Below are 15,538 nucleotides of genomic sequence, written 5' to 3'. Positions count from 1 at the left end.
TTTTGTTTGATGGTAATAAAGGTTTTCTTCTCAGCTCTTGAGAAAAAGAGCTGTGGTGGTGCAGTGGTTAGAGTGCGGTACTGCAGGCTAATTCTGCTGACTGCCGGCTGCCTGCAATTTGGCAGTTCGAATCTTACTAGGCTCAAGGTTGACTCAGCCTTCCTTCCTTCCGAGGTGGGTAAAATGAGGACCCAAATTGTTGGGGGCAAAAGGCTGACTCTGTAAACCGCTTAGAGAGGGCTGTAAAAGCACTGTATATAAATCTAAGTGCTATTGCTATTCCTTCCTTCCTTCCTTCCTTCCTTCCTTCCTTCCTTCCTTCCTTCCTTCCTTCCATCCATCCATCCATCCATCCATCCATCCATCCATCCATCCTGCACAATGGTTAGAATACAGTATTGCAAACTAACTCTGCCCACAGGCAGGAGTTCGATCCTGACGGGCTCCAGGTTGACTCAGCCCTCCATCCTTCCGAGGTCGGGAAAATGAGGACCCAGATAGTTGGGGGCAAGATCCAAATAAAAAAATCCAAAATAAAGCTGCCTTCTTCCTTCGGTCTTCTTTGCGGCCTTCCTGAAACGACGGCCAGTAGGAAACAACGGAACAAAATAAGGCGACTTCAAAACCCCAGATCCAGTCCTGATCATTTCTGATCCTTCAGAGGAACAAGAATCAACAACCAACTCAACTTTCCCCCATATATTTGTTGCTGGAGGAAAGGACGGCAAGGAACTGAATGCCTCTTGCTATTATCTTATCTTAAAACCTCCTTGCCCTTTGAGCTGCGTATCCCTAATACGATCAGCGCTGACCGGGACATACCGTAGAAAATGCAAGAATTTTCTTGTTTGTTCCTCTGCTGGAGCTCTTTGGTGTATTTAGAATAGAGTAGAATAACAAGAGTCGGAAGGGACCTTGGAGGTCTTCTAGTCCAACCTCCTGCTTAGGCAGGAAACGCTACACCACTTCAGACAAATGGTTGTCCAACATCTTCTTAAAAACCTCCAGTGTTGGAGCATTCACAACTTCTGGAGGCAAGTGGTTCCACTGGTTAATTGTCCTCACTGTCAGGAAGTTTCTCCTTAGTTCTAGGTTGCTTCTCTCCTTGATGAGTTTCCACCCATTGCTTCTTGTCCTGCCTTCAGGTGCTTTGGAGAATAGCTTGACTCCCTCTTCTTTGGGGCAGCCCCTGAGATATTGGAAGGCTGCTACCAAGTCTCCCCTAGTCCTTCTTTTCATTAAACTAGACATACCCAGTTCCTGCAACCGTTCTTCAAATGTTTTATCCTCCAGTCCCTTAATCATCTTGGTTGCTCTTCTCTGCAGTCTTTCTAGAGAATTAACAGCCACTTTATGGCTGTCCATTTCTTTGGACCGGATTCCTGCAGGTTACTTTGCTGGGAAGGTGGGTGCAAATTGTAGCCCTGGCCTGTTAATTCTTGAAAGCAACCGTGTCTTTTCCCAGGATAGCGGCAGGAGGCTTTCAGAGAAAAGAGGTGGTTATTTTAAAGAGTTGGGTGGGAATGCTGTAGGAAAACCCAAGAAGGATGTGCAAAATAAGAGCCTTGGTAGTACAGTGGTCTAAGGCACCCTGTTATTAAGCTGGTTATTAAGACCAGCTGCAATTACTGCAGGTTCGAATCTCTCCAAGGCTCAAGGTTGACTCAGCCTTCCATCCTTTCTAAGGTAGGTGAAATGAGGACCCAGTTTGTGGGGGCAATAAGCTGACTTTGTATAAATATACAAAAGTATGAAGGCTATTGCTTAACGCATTGTAAGCCGCCCTGAGCCTCCGGAGAAGGGCGGCATATAAATCAAATTAAAAAAAAAAATTCTTGCCAGCATTGGGAGGAATTAGAAGATAGATAGAAAGATAGATAGACAGACAGATAGATAGATAGATTTTAATCGAACAACTGCAGGACCTGAAAATTGGAGCTTTGAATTAAAAGGCTCAAGGGAGAAAGGAATTTTGAAACTTTTTGAAACTTTGACTCCAAAAATACACACAAGCTCTTCTCCCATTGCCAAATGCCCTTTAAGTGTGATAGGACTTCTTCATTCCCTTTGCCCAATGGTGGAATTCAAATTTTTTTACTACCGGTTCTGTGGGCGTGGCTTGGTGGGCGTGGCAGGGGAAGGATACTGCAAAATCCCCATCCCCTTCCCACTCCTGGGGGGAAGGATATTGCAAAATCTCCATTCCCACCCCACTCTGGGGCCAGCCAGAGGTGGTATTTGCCGCTTCTCCGAACTACTCAAAATTTCCGCTACCGGTTCGCCAGAACCTGTCAGAACCTGCTGGATTTCACCCTGCCTTTGTCCCTGAGCATCTTAAGATCTTGGCACCAGATTTTCTTTATACCGGTCAACCGTGACCCTTTCAGGGGTCAGGATGGGGCTAAATTTCCCAAAATTAGCGGAGCTACCAGAAAGAGCATCTCTTTTCATCGAAACAACTCTCGATTGAATCCAATTTAATCAAGATCACGATCTGCTGGATATTTTAAATTCCACTAATTGTATTGTAAATTTGTTACGGCTGCCAGAGTTACCTCCAGACCAAAACTGGGTGATAAATTTAATGGGAAAATTTCCCAATCATTTATTGTCTTTAGGAAAACGTTTTTTAGCCATTCAGTGAAGCTTTGCATTTCTCTATAGGAATTCTCTTTCTGGGAAAGTTTGGTAAAATGCCACCCGTTATTGGCTCCGCCTTCAACCTGCCAATTTTGCATCTAGCTCCTCCCATATGCCGTTATTTTACATAAATTTCAATTTAGTAAATGATAGCATCCTGGTGGGAAAAAAATCCATTTGCCGACTTCTGGAAATCACCAGGATAAAATTGAGCGTCGGACTAAAACTATATTATCTCCTTGATAGAATTTATTGGTGAAAATTAGGGACGTCTATCAATCATCTTTCCCACTGCCTTTGGCAGCGTCTTCAGGCACCGCCCAGAGTTTTCCTGAAGGTTCACAGGAATGATGGGTTTTGGAGTTGAAAAAAAATCTGGTGCAGAAAATATCCTAAAACTTTTATTCTGGTTTTTTTTTTTTTTTTAACGATTAAATATAACCTCTCTTCAGTAGAGCATCTCTCTTTAAAACCACACAAAAGGGTGGGAGGGGGCGGGATACATTCTTCTCGAAAATACGAAATACTGACCATGGAGCGAGGAGATTTACAGTGCAAAAACACAAGCGATTCCACACCGACAAGTGCAAAATGATTATCCTTACAATTTCTACAGCATTTACGGCCAGAGCCATCTTTTCTTCCACCGCTCTGTGCTATAATTCTAGAGCGCCTTGTTTGCATCCGATTCTCTAGAACAACCGCGTCAAAAGATTCTGGCTTTGAGAGACAAGCCAAGAAGGGGTGCTCCCCCCCCCGACTATGCCTGACATCCGCCGAAGGTTTCAAATTTGCCCGTCTTCACAAGTCCAACAGGATTTTTACGAGATTACGAACGGCGGCTAATTTCTAGATCACGGAGACGCCACGTTGAGGATCCCAGCAAAGACGAAAGGCACGAGCTAAGATGTTGGTTGATTGTTGCGGTATCCGCTACCACGGGGGACACCCGGGTTGGCATGCAAACGCGGGCGTACACAGGGCTTGCTTCGAAGGGCAGGAGACAGCGATCTCAGAAATTCACCTTTCGAGGTCAAGGAGGGAGGGGAAGCGATCGTGGTGCTTCTCCTCCCCCGTTTTAGTAAGGAATATCGTTTTGGTAGTACTGGATCATATCATAGGTCTTGCTCCTAAAAAAAGACGAAGAGGGAAAGAGGGGTGGGGGGAGAGAGAAATTAAGCATCTTCCAGTACCGTATTTTTCGGAGTATAAGATGCACTGGAGTATAAGACGCACCTTAGTTTTGGGGGAGAAAAATAAGAAAAAATAAAAAAGCTGATTGGCAGGTGGATCGGCCTCCCGGAATACCCCCAATCAGCTGTTCCCAATCAGCTGTTCCCAGAGGTGAATTTTAGCAGTGGAGTCAGACAGTGAGGAGGCTGGGGAGGACAATGGGCCAGTCCTAGAGTCAGGGGAAGGTCCGGACGAGGGTTCTGGTCGGAGGCAGAGATGAGGCCAGGGCCATCTGGGAGTGATGGGTGGACTCCGGAGCCTCCACAGGCGGAGAGCAACGAGGCAGAAGAACAGTGGGAGCCTGTTCCTAGTGCACGCATACGAAGAGCTGCCAGAAGGCAAGAGTAGCTAAAGCAAAAAGGACAACTCGGGAGTAAGGCCAGGAGATGATTGGCCCCTCCCAGAATGCTTAAAAGAGCAGCTACGGCTCTTGGGCTCTTTGTAGGAAAGCAACCTTGCTACATTTGTTCTTATCAGTGTCTCTTGCTTCTTTTGCCAAGAAAAGCCTTTGGCAGGGTGCCAAAGTAGACAAAGGTTGGTGATAAGGCGGAAGGACTGTTTATGAAAAATTTGTTTTGGACTTAATTTGGACTAAGCCGAGAATGAAGTAATTCTCAGCTGTTCTAATAAAATATATTTGTTTAGGACTGATTGTGTCTGGTAATAACTACTTGGGCCTAGGTCACAACAGGTGTGGAAAACCTGGAAGCTTTCAGATTCGGGTTTTCCCAGATGTGCCAATGGGACATCTCTAATAAAATGGAATTTTGAGGAACTTCAAGCCTCGGTGTCTTCTTTCGTTGGGGGTGGGTGGGGGGGTTGTTACCTGGAATTCTGACATTAACTTGAATCTCCCTTAAAAAATTCAACCAGCTTCCTGAGCTCTGGGGTGCTTGTCCGGGGTCCTGAGCCCTGAATATCGACCTGAAACTGGGCGGCGTGAAGACTCAGGGAAGATGGAGATGACAGAAGGTACAATTCTCCCTGTCACCTCGCTGTTGTTGCTGGGCCACAAATGGGGCAGCAGAGATGAAGTAGATTTTACCTGTTGCTGAGGAAGCAATTCTGAATGATCTTCATGATGAAGTTGGCAGCTTCTCGCTCCGTCATGTTGGGGCTGAACCTGTTCCTGTTAGAGAAAACAGAAGGAGGAGAAGGAGGTCAAGACTGTTGTGCAGAAGTCTTGACTTCAGCACATTTTCTCACAAGCATGCGGGCAACTGCGGTTGCTGATATTTTTTTGCAAAGACCCTTAAATTGGCAGGGTGCGATCTGAGAATCTAGAGCTGCGAAGCCCTGTTCTCACCGAGTTATAATTCTTACAATTATATGGGTGTTTTTCTCAACCTTACAAACTTCTAAGATGTCTGGACTTTTAACTCCCAGAGTTGCCCAAGTCGGCATGGCATCGGGCTAGAAAACGGGAGACTGTGAACTGTAGTCCTGCCTTAGGCATGAAAGCAGGTTGGGTGATTTTGGGCAGAGTCAGTGAGTTCTAGTCCAGCCTTAGGGATGAAAATCAACTGGGTGACTTTGGGCCGATCACCAGGAGAGGGTGAGTTGTAGTCTTGCCTTAGGCGTGAAACCTGGCTGGGTGATTTTGGGCCAATCATCAGGAGTCAGTGAGTTCTGGTCCTGCCTTAGGGATGAAAGCCAACTGGGTGACTTTCGGCCAATCAACAGGAGATGGTGAGTTCTAGTTCTGCCTTAGACATGAAAGCAGGTTAGGTGACTTTGGGCCAATCACCAGGAGATGGTGAGTTCTAGACCTGCCTTAGGCATAAAAGCTATCTGCTAACTTTTTTTTTAGTGGCCAGTCCCTTTCTCCTTTCCTAGGAAGGCGGCCCTGAAAATTGCCAAAAGAGGACTTCTCCAGGTCATTCCCAGGAGTCAAGACTGATTCAAAGGTACCACGAATAAATCAAAACTGGACCATACCTTCCATGGGGTCATCAAGGGATGCATATACCCTCCTCTACAGGTTCTCATTTCTCTCTTCCAAGTTTCGGGTTAAGTTCCATCCACCCCTCCAAGCCATGGGGCTCAAAACAAGCAGCCTCCCCCCTCCTTTAAGCCAATCAAGCTCTTCCTTAGCTTAAATAAGACCCACCCGTCGTTTCTGCTCTCAGCCAATCGGCGCAGCCCACTTACTTCAAGAGTTTGATGGTCTGTCCCCGAAAACAGGGCAGTCCTGTGTCTAACATCAAAGTAACCAAAGAAACCACGGCGTCCATGTAAGGTCTGCAAGGGGAGGAAGAGAAGGGAAGGCGTGGTTGGCCTCATCCACCGGCAGGAAGAAGTTTATTTCTTTAGGATGGGACGAGGCCACGACAGAAGAGAAGTAAATGCATACACACACAACCCACATCATTTGGTACAGTAGTGGCCAAAATTGTGAAAACCTTTGTGAAAATTGTGAAAAAACCCCACGCATGCGCCACGCCTCCATGCTCATTTTTGGCTCCCAGGTTGGTGCAGGGGGAGGCCTTCCAGGCCCAAAACGGAGTGCCGGGGATGTGGGGGGTGTGCACACAGCATCCCCGTGCCCAGTTTTGGCTTCCAGGTTGATGCAGGCGGCCTTCCACCAACCGGGCGGATGCGCGTGAACCCCCAAAATGCAATGCGAACGCCCCCCGCGCACGCGCTGTGCATTCCCCGCATGTGCGCGTGCATCCCCCACGTGTGTGCCCCCACCTCCGGCGCATGCGCGGCAGAGACCCGAAGATCAGCTGGCCGGTGGGAGGCGGGCTGGGGAGACGGCTGGCGTGCCTGCAGAGAAGGCTCTGTGTGCCACCTGTGGCACGCCTGCCATAGGTTCGCCATCACGGATATAGATGAACGTAAAGATGAGGAATTAGGCATTTTTTGAATACCGTATTTTTCGGAGTATAAGACGCGCTTTTTCCCCCCTAAAAGGGGGTGAAAATTTAGGTGCGTATTATACACCGAATGTAGCCCCGCCCACTCACTGGCCTCCCCCCCACCCTTTGGCCTCTGCCTCCCAGCAGTTTACCTCCTTGCAGCAAACAGCAAGAAGAAACAGCTCCTTTCAGCTTCAGCACAGCCTGATTAGCACAAGTTGATTGGATCGGCCTCCCGACTCTCAGCTGTTTTGCTCTCAGCTGTTTTGCTGGGCCTCTGCTGCTTGCTGGAAGGAGGTAAATTCCTGGGAGCAGATTTTTTTTTTCCCTTGTGCTAATCAAGCTATGCTGAAAACGAAAATGAAAGTAAAGCAGGCTGTTTGCTGTTTGCTGCAAGGAGGCAAAATTGCTGGGAGGCAGAGGCAGATTTCTTTTTCTTCTTTTCCTCACCCAAAAAGGTAGCTGCGTTTTATAGTCTGGTGCGTCTTAAACTCCGAAAAATATGGTGTGTATGTTTGAACAATACAATGAGGATTATTTAAATTTGAGAAATATGATAGAAATTACTAATATTGTTAGTATACAGAACATAAATGTATAATTTTTTTAAAAAAATTAAAAAATATATTACCCAAAAAAAAGAAGAAGAAGAAGAAGAAGAAGAAGAAGAAGAAGAAGAAGAAGAAGAAGAAGAAGAAGAAGAAGAAGAAGAAGAAGAAGAAGAAGAAGAAGAAGAAGAAGAAGAAGAAGAAGAAGAAGAAGAAGAAGAAGAAGAAGAAGAAGAAGAAGAAGAAGAAGAAAGGAACCCAAGCGGAAGCCTCCTCACCTGACGGCCAGGTAGCCCCTGACGCACATCTCCATGAACCACCTGAAAGGCGTAGCCTCCATCTTGCCTCCCATGATCATGACCATCTCATCCGTCAGCTTGATGTCCGGTTCCCAACCCAGGTTTCCACCGGGAGAACTTTCGAACATGAATCCAAAATCTGCCAAGGAGGAGGAAGACGTTGTCCTGTGTACTCTCTAGTCCAGGGGTTTGCAACCTTAAACACTCAAAGAGCCATTTGGACCCATTTCCCACAGAAAAGAAAACACCGGGAGCCACAAAAACCTTCCCGTGCCTGACTATTTCTTGAGCGGCCACAAAACTAGCATATGTAGTTGAATTAAACGTTCTGTTTCCTTCTGAAATTTTTCTTGGATTTATCCATGGTTGGCCTACTGGGGGTTGAAAAGCTCAATAAATTGCGTGCCGGCGGGTGTCGCACATTGGCGGTTGGGACGCATATTTTGAGTGACAGGGAGCCACAGCAGAGGGGTGAAAGAGCCACATGCGGCTCCAGAGCTGCAGGTTGCTGACCCCTGCTCTTGATCTTTGAAGTCTGATAACCAAGTCTTTGAAAGACAAAGGCCCCTTCTTTTGAAGGTTTCCCCCCACCATAGAGTTTCCTCCTACTGCGGCGTCCTTTTTCCTCTGCTGACCGGAAGTCCGATTTCCCCCACCATAGAGTCTCCTCCTAGCGCGGCATCCTTTTTCCTCTACCTGTCCTCACCAAAAGCCCTATCAATTGTGGAGCCGACCGGCGACAGGGAGCCACAGCAGAGGGATGAAAGAGCCACATGCGGCTCCAAAGCCGCAGGTTGCCGATCAGAGGTGGTATTCAGCTGGTTCAGACCGGCTCACTCGAACCGGTAGCGGAAATCGCAGATGGGCTTGCTCACTTGCCATCCTATTTAGGCATGTTTTTGAGTCCGGAAACATGTGCGGAAGGCACATGCGCCAGCAAAGCGCACGTGCGGGAGGCAACTCCCGTTGCCGACCCTTGCTCCAGGTAAAAGGGTGAACCCACCCCCAAAAAATTAAAAAATCCCAAGGGGTAAACTAACCAATGTGAATGAGATGTCCATGTTTGTCCAGCATGATGTTGCCATTATGCCTGTCTTTAATCTGCAAGAGGAACAGCAGAAGACTGTACGCAGCCATACTGCGGATGAAGTTGTAGCGAGCCTGCAAGGGGGCGACAACATGGGCGATATTGAGAAAGAAGGAAGGATGTCAGCGTTTCAACGCTGGCACAGAGAGCAGAGGAGAGCGAGAGATAAACTTTGAAACTTTTGCCTGCCAGATCCCTTTGAAACCGGGTTGTCGTGGAAATGAGGGGAAGGGGCACATTCCTGGGAGATGACGAGAAAAGGAGTCTGAAGAATGACTTGGAAGATAGCCAATGAGAAGCAGAGATTTGGGGATCGGAAAGGGAGGGATTGGGGGGCCAAAAGTCAGTCTTGTCCGCGCGGAGTCATGATCCGGTGGCTGTGCTCAATTAAAGAAAGATTTCCTTAAAGATTGGCAGTTTGGAAATTCATTTAATTTTGAGATAGCATCGCAGTCTGACAGACGGACAAGACTGACCTTTTGCCCCCCAATTTGCATCGCGGGCACTCAGTAGGCCAAAGGCGAACATCTAAAACAGGAGCATTTTCATAAGGAGTGGGGGGGGGGGGGGAAACGGGGACTGAAGACGAAGGACTAATTTTCAGGAGAGGAATAAAGGAATCAAATGGCGTCACTTGGGTTGACTTTATTCCTAACGATGGAGAAATTTTGTGCTTGGCATCACTGGACTATTTACTGTCAAGGGATGCTCAACCCGCTAATTATTGTACAGCAAATGAAGAAGAGGACGGCATTTTTTCTCTAGTTCTTCATGAGGGTCTTATCAATAAAAGCCATCCTCCAATTCTCTCCGGAGTCAAATCAAAGGATCATTAGAGAGAGTTCAGAAAGACACACACACTGAATGACAATCCCCACCCCCTCCCTTCTAGCACTGATGATGTTACCTAGTTGGGTCATGAAATGTCTGCAAGAAAACAACCAAGCTCAGAGAGCACCAAGGACCTCACCGTTCTCCTTCCCTCTTCTCCTTTTTCTCATCTCCTTCTCCTCCCCTTCTCCATGATCCCCGCTCCCTTCTAGCACTGATGATGTTACCTTGCATGAAATGCGAGGAAACAACCAAGCTCAGAGATCCCCAAGGACCTCGCAGCCCTCCTTCCCCCTTTTCCTTTTCCTCCTCTCCCCTTTTCCTTCTTTTCCCCTTATCCTCTGCCCCGCCTCCTCTCCAAATTCTCCTCCTCCTCCTCCCCTTCTCCTATTCTCCACGATCCCCACTCCCTTGTAGCACGGGGAGTGACGTTACCTAGGAGGGTCATGAAATGTCTGCAAGTCAAGCTCGAAGAGCACCAAGAACCCCACAGTTCTCCTTCTCCCCTTCTCTCTCCTCCTTCTCCTCCTCCCCTTTTCCTGAAATCCCATTCCCTTCTAGCACTGATGACGTTACCTAGAGGGGTCATGAAATGCCTGCAAGAAAACAACAAAGGTCAGAGAGCCCCAAGGACACCCCCCCAGTTCAACCCAGAGCTACAAATATTCTCTTCTATCGATAAGAGTCACACAAAGTACCTTCTGGAAGGCCAGGGTTGATTCATCTCCGTACTGCCTAGTAAAGTAATCGTACATGCCGAAATCGGTCTGTCTGCCCAGCTGATCACGGGAAGTACAATCTGGAATGCATTCGATGACGCCACACTAGAAGAAAGAAGGGAAATGAAGGAATGGGAGAATTCGGGCTCCACAGGAGCTCCCAAGAGCAAAATTCTGCAAAACATCTGGAGGAGCCTGACTGGATACACGTAATGCCAGCTCTGCCTGGCTCTGCCCACATCTGCAACTCATCTAATCATCTGAAACTGGAAAACTGTAATAAATTTCATAAACAGAGAGAAATACAGGTAAATCCTTGACTGTTGTGGCCCGTACGCGGCCTGTGCAGCTAGTAGCTGATTCAGACAGCGAGGAGGCTGGTGTGGTGCTGCGCCAGCAGCCTGTGCAGCTGGCACTCGACTCAGACAATGAGGAGGCTGGAGAAGATGTGGTGCCAGAGGCGGGGATCCAGCCAGGGCCTTCAGAACCTCCAGAAGCTCCCATAAGTGAAGAGGAAGAAGAGGAGGAGCCTCTTCTTGATGCATGGGCATGCAGAGCTGCCAAAAGGCAGGAGTGGCTCCTCAGGAGGAGGTCTCCTCAAGAGTAAGGCTTGGGGCTAATTGGCCACTCCCTTAGCCTATTTAAGGAGGAACGCCGACTGAAGCAATTTGCAGGGAACAACTTTGTTCACATACCTTCGTGTCTTGTCTTGCTTATCTTATCAGCTTCCTGCAAATTGCTTCTGGGCATTCTGCCAACCATAGTAAGCTTTCAGTTATTATTCTTTGAATTCTTGGCGGCTGTTCATGCAGTTAATTAACAGCAGTTGTTGTAAAAGACTGGTTTATTTATTCAACCAAGGTTTGAACGGACTTTGTATGTGCTGCGTTCTTTGGGGTCCGTAGCTGGGGCAGAGCAGGTAGTCCTTGACTACAGTTCGTTTAATGACCGTTGTAAAAAAAAATGGCTTAGGACTCTTGTTCGCACTTAACGACCACTGCTGCATCCCTTTTGGCTCACATGATCCAAATTCAGACGCTTGGTGACTGACTCGTATTTATGATGGTCGCAGTGTCCCCGGGGTGTGTGTGTGTCATGGGATCCCCTTTGGGGTGACCTTCCGACGAGCAAAGTCCACGGGGAAGCCAGATTCACTGAACAACCATGTTACTTATGACTGTATAACTGTAACCTTGTTGTTGGTATCCTTACGATTTATACTGAAGAGCCTTGGTAGTACAGGGGTTTAAGGCACCCTGTTATTAAGCTGGTTATTAAGACCAGCTGCCTGCAATTACTGCAGGGTTCGAATCTCGCCAAGGCTCAAGGTTGACTCAGCCTTCCATCCTTTCTAAGGTAGGTGAAATGAGGACCCAGTTTGTGGGGGCAATAAGCTGACTTTGTATAAATATACAAAAGGATGAAGGCTATTGCTTAACGCATTGTAAGCCGCCCTGAGTCTCCGGAGAAGGGCGGCATATAAATCAAATTAAAAAAAAAAAAATTGTTTCCTAGTATGATTTGATTGCTTATTTGTTCCCTATGACTATCATTAAGTGTTGTACCTTATGATTCTTGACGAATGTATCTTTTCTTTTATGTACACTGAGAATGTATGCACCAAGACAAATTCCTTGTGTGTCCAATCACACTTAGCCAAGAAGGAATTCTAATCTAATCTAATCTAATCTCATCTCATCTCAAACGTTCTTCCAGATACTCACCCCAGGAGCGGTGGCCACCACTCTGTAGGGAAAGACGTAGAGGTCGAGGCCCACCAGCTGAAATATGTTTTTGAACAGATCGATGATTTGCAAGGCCAACATGTCCTGTCCAGCACCAAAAGAAACAGGATTGAAGGGTTTTTTTTTCTCCAAATATTATGTGTGTAACAATGATGAATAAAGGAGATTATTTGTAGCTGTACAGGTGACTTAAGACGACAACCCTGCGGCTTTCTCACCTGCCTGCAATCATCGCCCACTTTAAAGATGGCGGCCTGCCAGCAAATCTTCTTACTCTCCCTCCCGTCTTCTCCGCTTTCATCTATGGAATCTGAACGACAACGCAGGCCTAGAAGGGAGCGTTTTTGAAGAAGTTACGTTATAAACAATAATAGGTACCTTGTTTTTCCGAAAATAAGACCCTGTCTTATATTTTTTTTTGAACCCTGAAATAAGCGCTTGGCCTTTGTGCCTATTTGGAATCAGAACGTTGAAACTGTGAGAAATAGGGAACTGAAAGTAGCCGACAGATAAGAGGTTTGAGATGTATTCAGGTATATGTGGAGACTGTCCGTCAGTACGAAAGAACAAGGAAGTGCCGCATTTTTTGGAGTATAAGATGCACCTTTTCCCCCCCAAAAAGAGGGTGAAAATCTGGGTGCGTCTTATACACCAAATGTAGCCCCACCCAGCTTCTCAAACAGAGGTTTCAGAGGCTGAAAAAAGCATCAGAAAAAAAGCTTCAGAAAAAAAGCTTCAGAAAAAAAGCCTCAGAAACAGAGCTTCAGAAAAGAAGCCTCCAAACAGAGCTTCAGAGGCTTTTTTTCTGAAGCTCTGTTTTGGAGGCTTTCAGAGGCAGGAAAAAAAGTTTTTTCTGAAACAGAGTTTCAGAAGTTTCAGAGACAGAAAAAAAAGCAAAAAAAAAAAAAAAGCAAGAAGAGAAGAGAAGAAGGAGAAGAAGAAGAGGAGGAGAAGAGGAAGAAGGAGAAGGAGAAGGAAAAGAAGAAGGAGAGGAAGAGGAGAAGGAGGAGAAGGAGAAGAGGAGAAGAGGAAGAAGGAGGAGAAGGAGTGGAGGAGGAGGAGAGGAGGAGGAAGAAGAGGCGGAGAGGAAGGAGAAGAAGGAGAAGAAGGAGAGGAGGAGAAGAGGAGGAGGAGAAGGAGAAGGAGGAGAAGGAGGAAAAGGAGCCATTGCACTAACCTTCTTTTTCAAGTTCACTCACTCCACACCTCTTCACCTTGAACTTGGCCAAGTAAGGGGCTTTGGCAGCACTGGAAGGAAGAAGAACGCCATTATTACCAGTAATAGTAATAATTCCTTTTTTTTTTTTTTAAACCGAAGTAAAACAGGCTGGAAAAGGGTGCCAGGCCATACCTTTGCATAGGCGTTCCCGATTTGTAGTCGATATCCAGAACAATCGCTTCTGGATTGCTTGGTAAATAGCAACCTATTTAAGGGAAGGGGAGAAGACGACAATCCTTGGTGAAAACCAGCAAAGTGGTTGAGCTAGCAGGACTAATCAGGGAAGACAGCAGCCAGGACGTTTTTTCCCTCTTTCTTCCCCCCCCTCTTTCTTTCTTTCTTTCTTTCTTTCTTTCTTTCTTTCTTTCTTTCTTTCTTTCTTTCTTTCTTTCTTTCTTTCTTTCTTTCTTTCTTTCTTTCTTTCTTCTTTCTTTCTCCTTCCTTCCTTCCTTCCTTCCTTCCTTCCTTCCTTCCTTCCTTCCTTCCTTCCTTCCTTCCTTCTTTCTTTCTCTCTCTCTCTCTTTCTTCTTTCTTTCTTTCTTTTTGGTTCGATTTATATGCCGCCCTTCTCCCGAGACTCGGGGCAACTTACAATGCGTTAAGTAATAGCCTTCATACTTTCGTATATACCTGCTTAGTAGGGCTTTCACACACCCCCACCCCCTTAAGCGGTATGCTTTTTTATACAAAGTCAGCTTATTGCCCCCACAATCCGGGTCCTCATTTTACCTACCTCGAAAGGATGGAAGGCTGAGTCAACCTTGAGCCTGGTGAGATTTAAATTTGCAGTAATTGCAGGCAGCTGGTGCTACTTAACAGTGCTTTAGTCTGCTGTGCCACCAAGGCTGTAATACAGGCAGTCCTCGGCTTACAACCGTTCATTTAGTGACTGTTCAAAGTTACGACGGCACCGAAAAAGAATGACTGGCTTATGGGCCCTTTTTCACATTTAACAACCGTTGCGGCGTCTACATGCTCACGTAGTCAACATTCGTGTGCTTGGCAACTGAATCATAGAGCCGTGGTTAGAATGCAGTATGGCAGGCTAACTCTGCCGACTGCCGGCAGTTCGATCCTGACCGGTTCACGGTTCACTTAACCTTCCATCCTTCCGAGGTTGGTAAAATGAGGACCTAGGTTGTTGGGGGCCTGAGTTTGAAAACCGCTTAGAGAGGGCTGTAAAACACTGTGAAGTGGTATATAAGTCTAAGGGCTATTGCTACTGCCCTTCCTTCCTTACTTTTTATTTCCTTTCCTTTCCTCCTTTCCTTCCTTTCCTTTCCTTCCCTTCCCTTCCCTTTCCCTTTCCTCTCTTCTCCTCTCCCCTCCCTCCCTCCCTTCACAGTAGTTAGAATGCAGTATTGCAGGCTAACTCTGCCCACAACCCGGAGTTCAATCCTGACTGGTTCAAGGTTGACTCAGCCTTCCATTCTTCCGAGGTTGGTAAAATGAGGATTTAGGTTGTTGGGGGCCATAGGCTGACTCTAAACCACTTAGAGAGGGCTATAAAGCACTATGAAGCAGTATGTGTCTAAGTACTATTGCTATTGTCCTTCCTTCCTTCCTTCCTTCCTTCCTTCCTTCCTTCCTTCCTTCCTTCCTTCCTTCCTCCCTCCCTCCCTCCCTCCCTCCCTCCCTCCCTTCAGGTTGACTCAGCCTTCCATCCTTCCAAGTTGGGTAAAATAAGGACCCAAATTGTTGGGGGCCAATAGGCTGACTCTGTAAACCGCTTACAGAGGGCTGGAAAGCACTGTGAAGCGGTATATAAGTCTAAGTGCTATTGCTATTTTTCACACTTTTCACACTGTGGCGGCAGCATCCCCATGATCAAAATTTGGATGCTTGGCCACCGATTGATATTTATGACGGCTGCAGTGTCCCCGGGGTCGTTTGATCCCATTTTGCAACCTTCTGACAAGCAAAATCAACGGGGAAGCCAGATTCAGTTAACTACCGGGTTACTAATTTAACAACTGCAGTGATTCACTTAACAACTTTGGCAAGAAAGGTCATAAAACGGGGCATAACTCACTTAAAAAAACTGCCTCCCTTAGCAACAGAAATTTTGGACTACCCGCAAATGTTAATTTCTTACCGGGTTGCACTTTCACTTCAGATAAAGCGTTCAAACAAGCTTTTTTTCGCTCTTCGCCTTTAGGATAAGGCCTATGGATGGGGAAAAAAAACATATTAGGGGTATATGAATTATGAATTCTGACCCACAAGGCAAATTGGGTTTTGTTTATAAGGTCCATTTCAATCTCATCTTCTTTTAAAGACCTCATAATCCCTTGAGGGGTGGAGTCTTGAGCAACTGAATGGAGCTGAGTGTTTATTGGCCGAATACCCTTCCTCT

The 15,538-nt window shown here is 46.6% G+C and overlaps 1 protein-coding gene across 2 annotated transcripts in view; it reads right to left on the bottom strand.

The window, feature by feature from the left end:
* Positions 1-3,028: 3,028 nt before the first annotated feature.
* Positions 3,029-15,538, bottom strand: part of PI4KA (phosphatidylinositol 4-kinase alpha) — a 93,127-nt gene continuing 80,617 nt past the window's right edge. For both annotated transcript variants that reach the window (XM_087880206.1, XM_087880205.1), the window contains exons 45-55: positions 15,278-15,348; positions 13,315-13,387; positions 13,141-13,211; positions 12,182-12,291; positions 11,943-12,047; positions 10,198-10,323; positions 8,622-8,742; positions 7,561-7,720; positions 6,025-6,114; positions 4,919-5,002; positions 3,029-3,770 (exon numbers count right to left, since the gene is read on the bottom strand). In XM_087880206.1, coding sequence (XP_087736332.1) covers positions 3,719-3,770; positions 4,919-5,002; positions 6,025-6,114; positions 7,561-7,720; positions 8,622-8,742; positions 10,198-10,323; positions 11,943-12,047; positions 12,182-12,291; positions 13,141-13,211; positions 13,315-13,387; positions 15,278-15,348 — 1,063 coding nt within the window. In that variant the 3' untranslated portion in view covers positions 3,029-3,718. The remainder of the gene's footprint in view (positions 3,771-4,918; positions 5,003-6,024; positions 6,115-7,560; positions 7,721-8,621; positions 8,743-10,197; positions 10,324-11,942; positions 12,048-12,181; positions 12,292-13,140; positions 13,212-13,314; positions 13,388-15,277; positions 15,349-15,538) is intronic.

This window comes from Pantherophis guttatus, chromosome 17 (assembly GCF_059756535.1).
Source record: "Pantherophis guttatus breed Tessera chromosome 17, ASM5975653v1, whole genome shotgun sequence".
NCBI lineage: Eukaryota > Metazoa > Chordata > Lepidosauria > Squamata > Colubridae > Pantherophis > Pantherophis guttatus.
The sequence above is the reverse complement of the archived record's forward strand: the minus strand, read 5'-3'. Positions and strand labels throughout refer to the sequence as shown.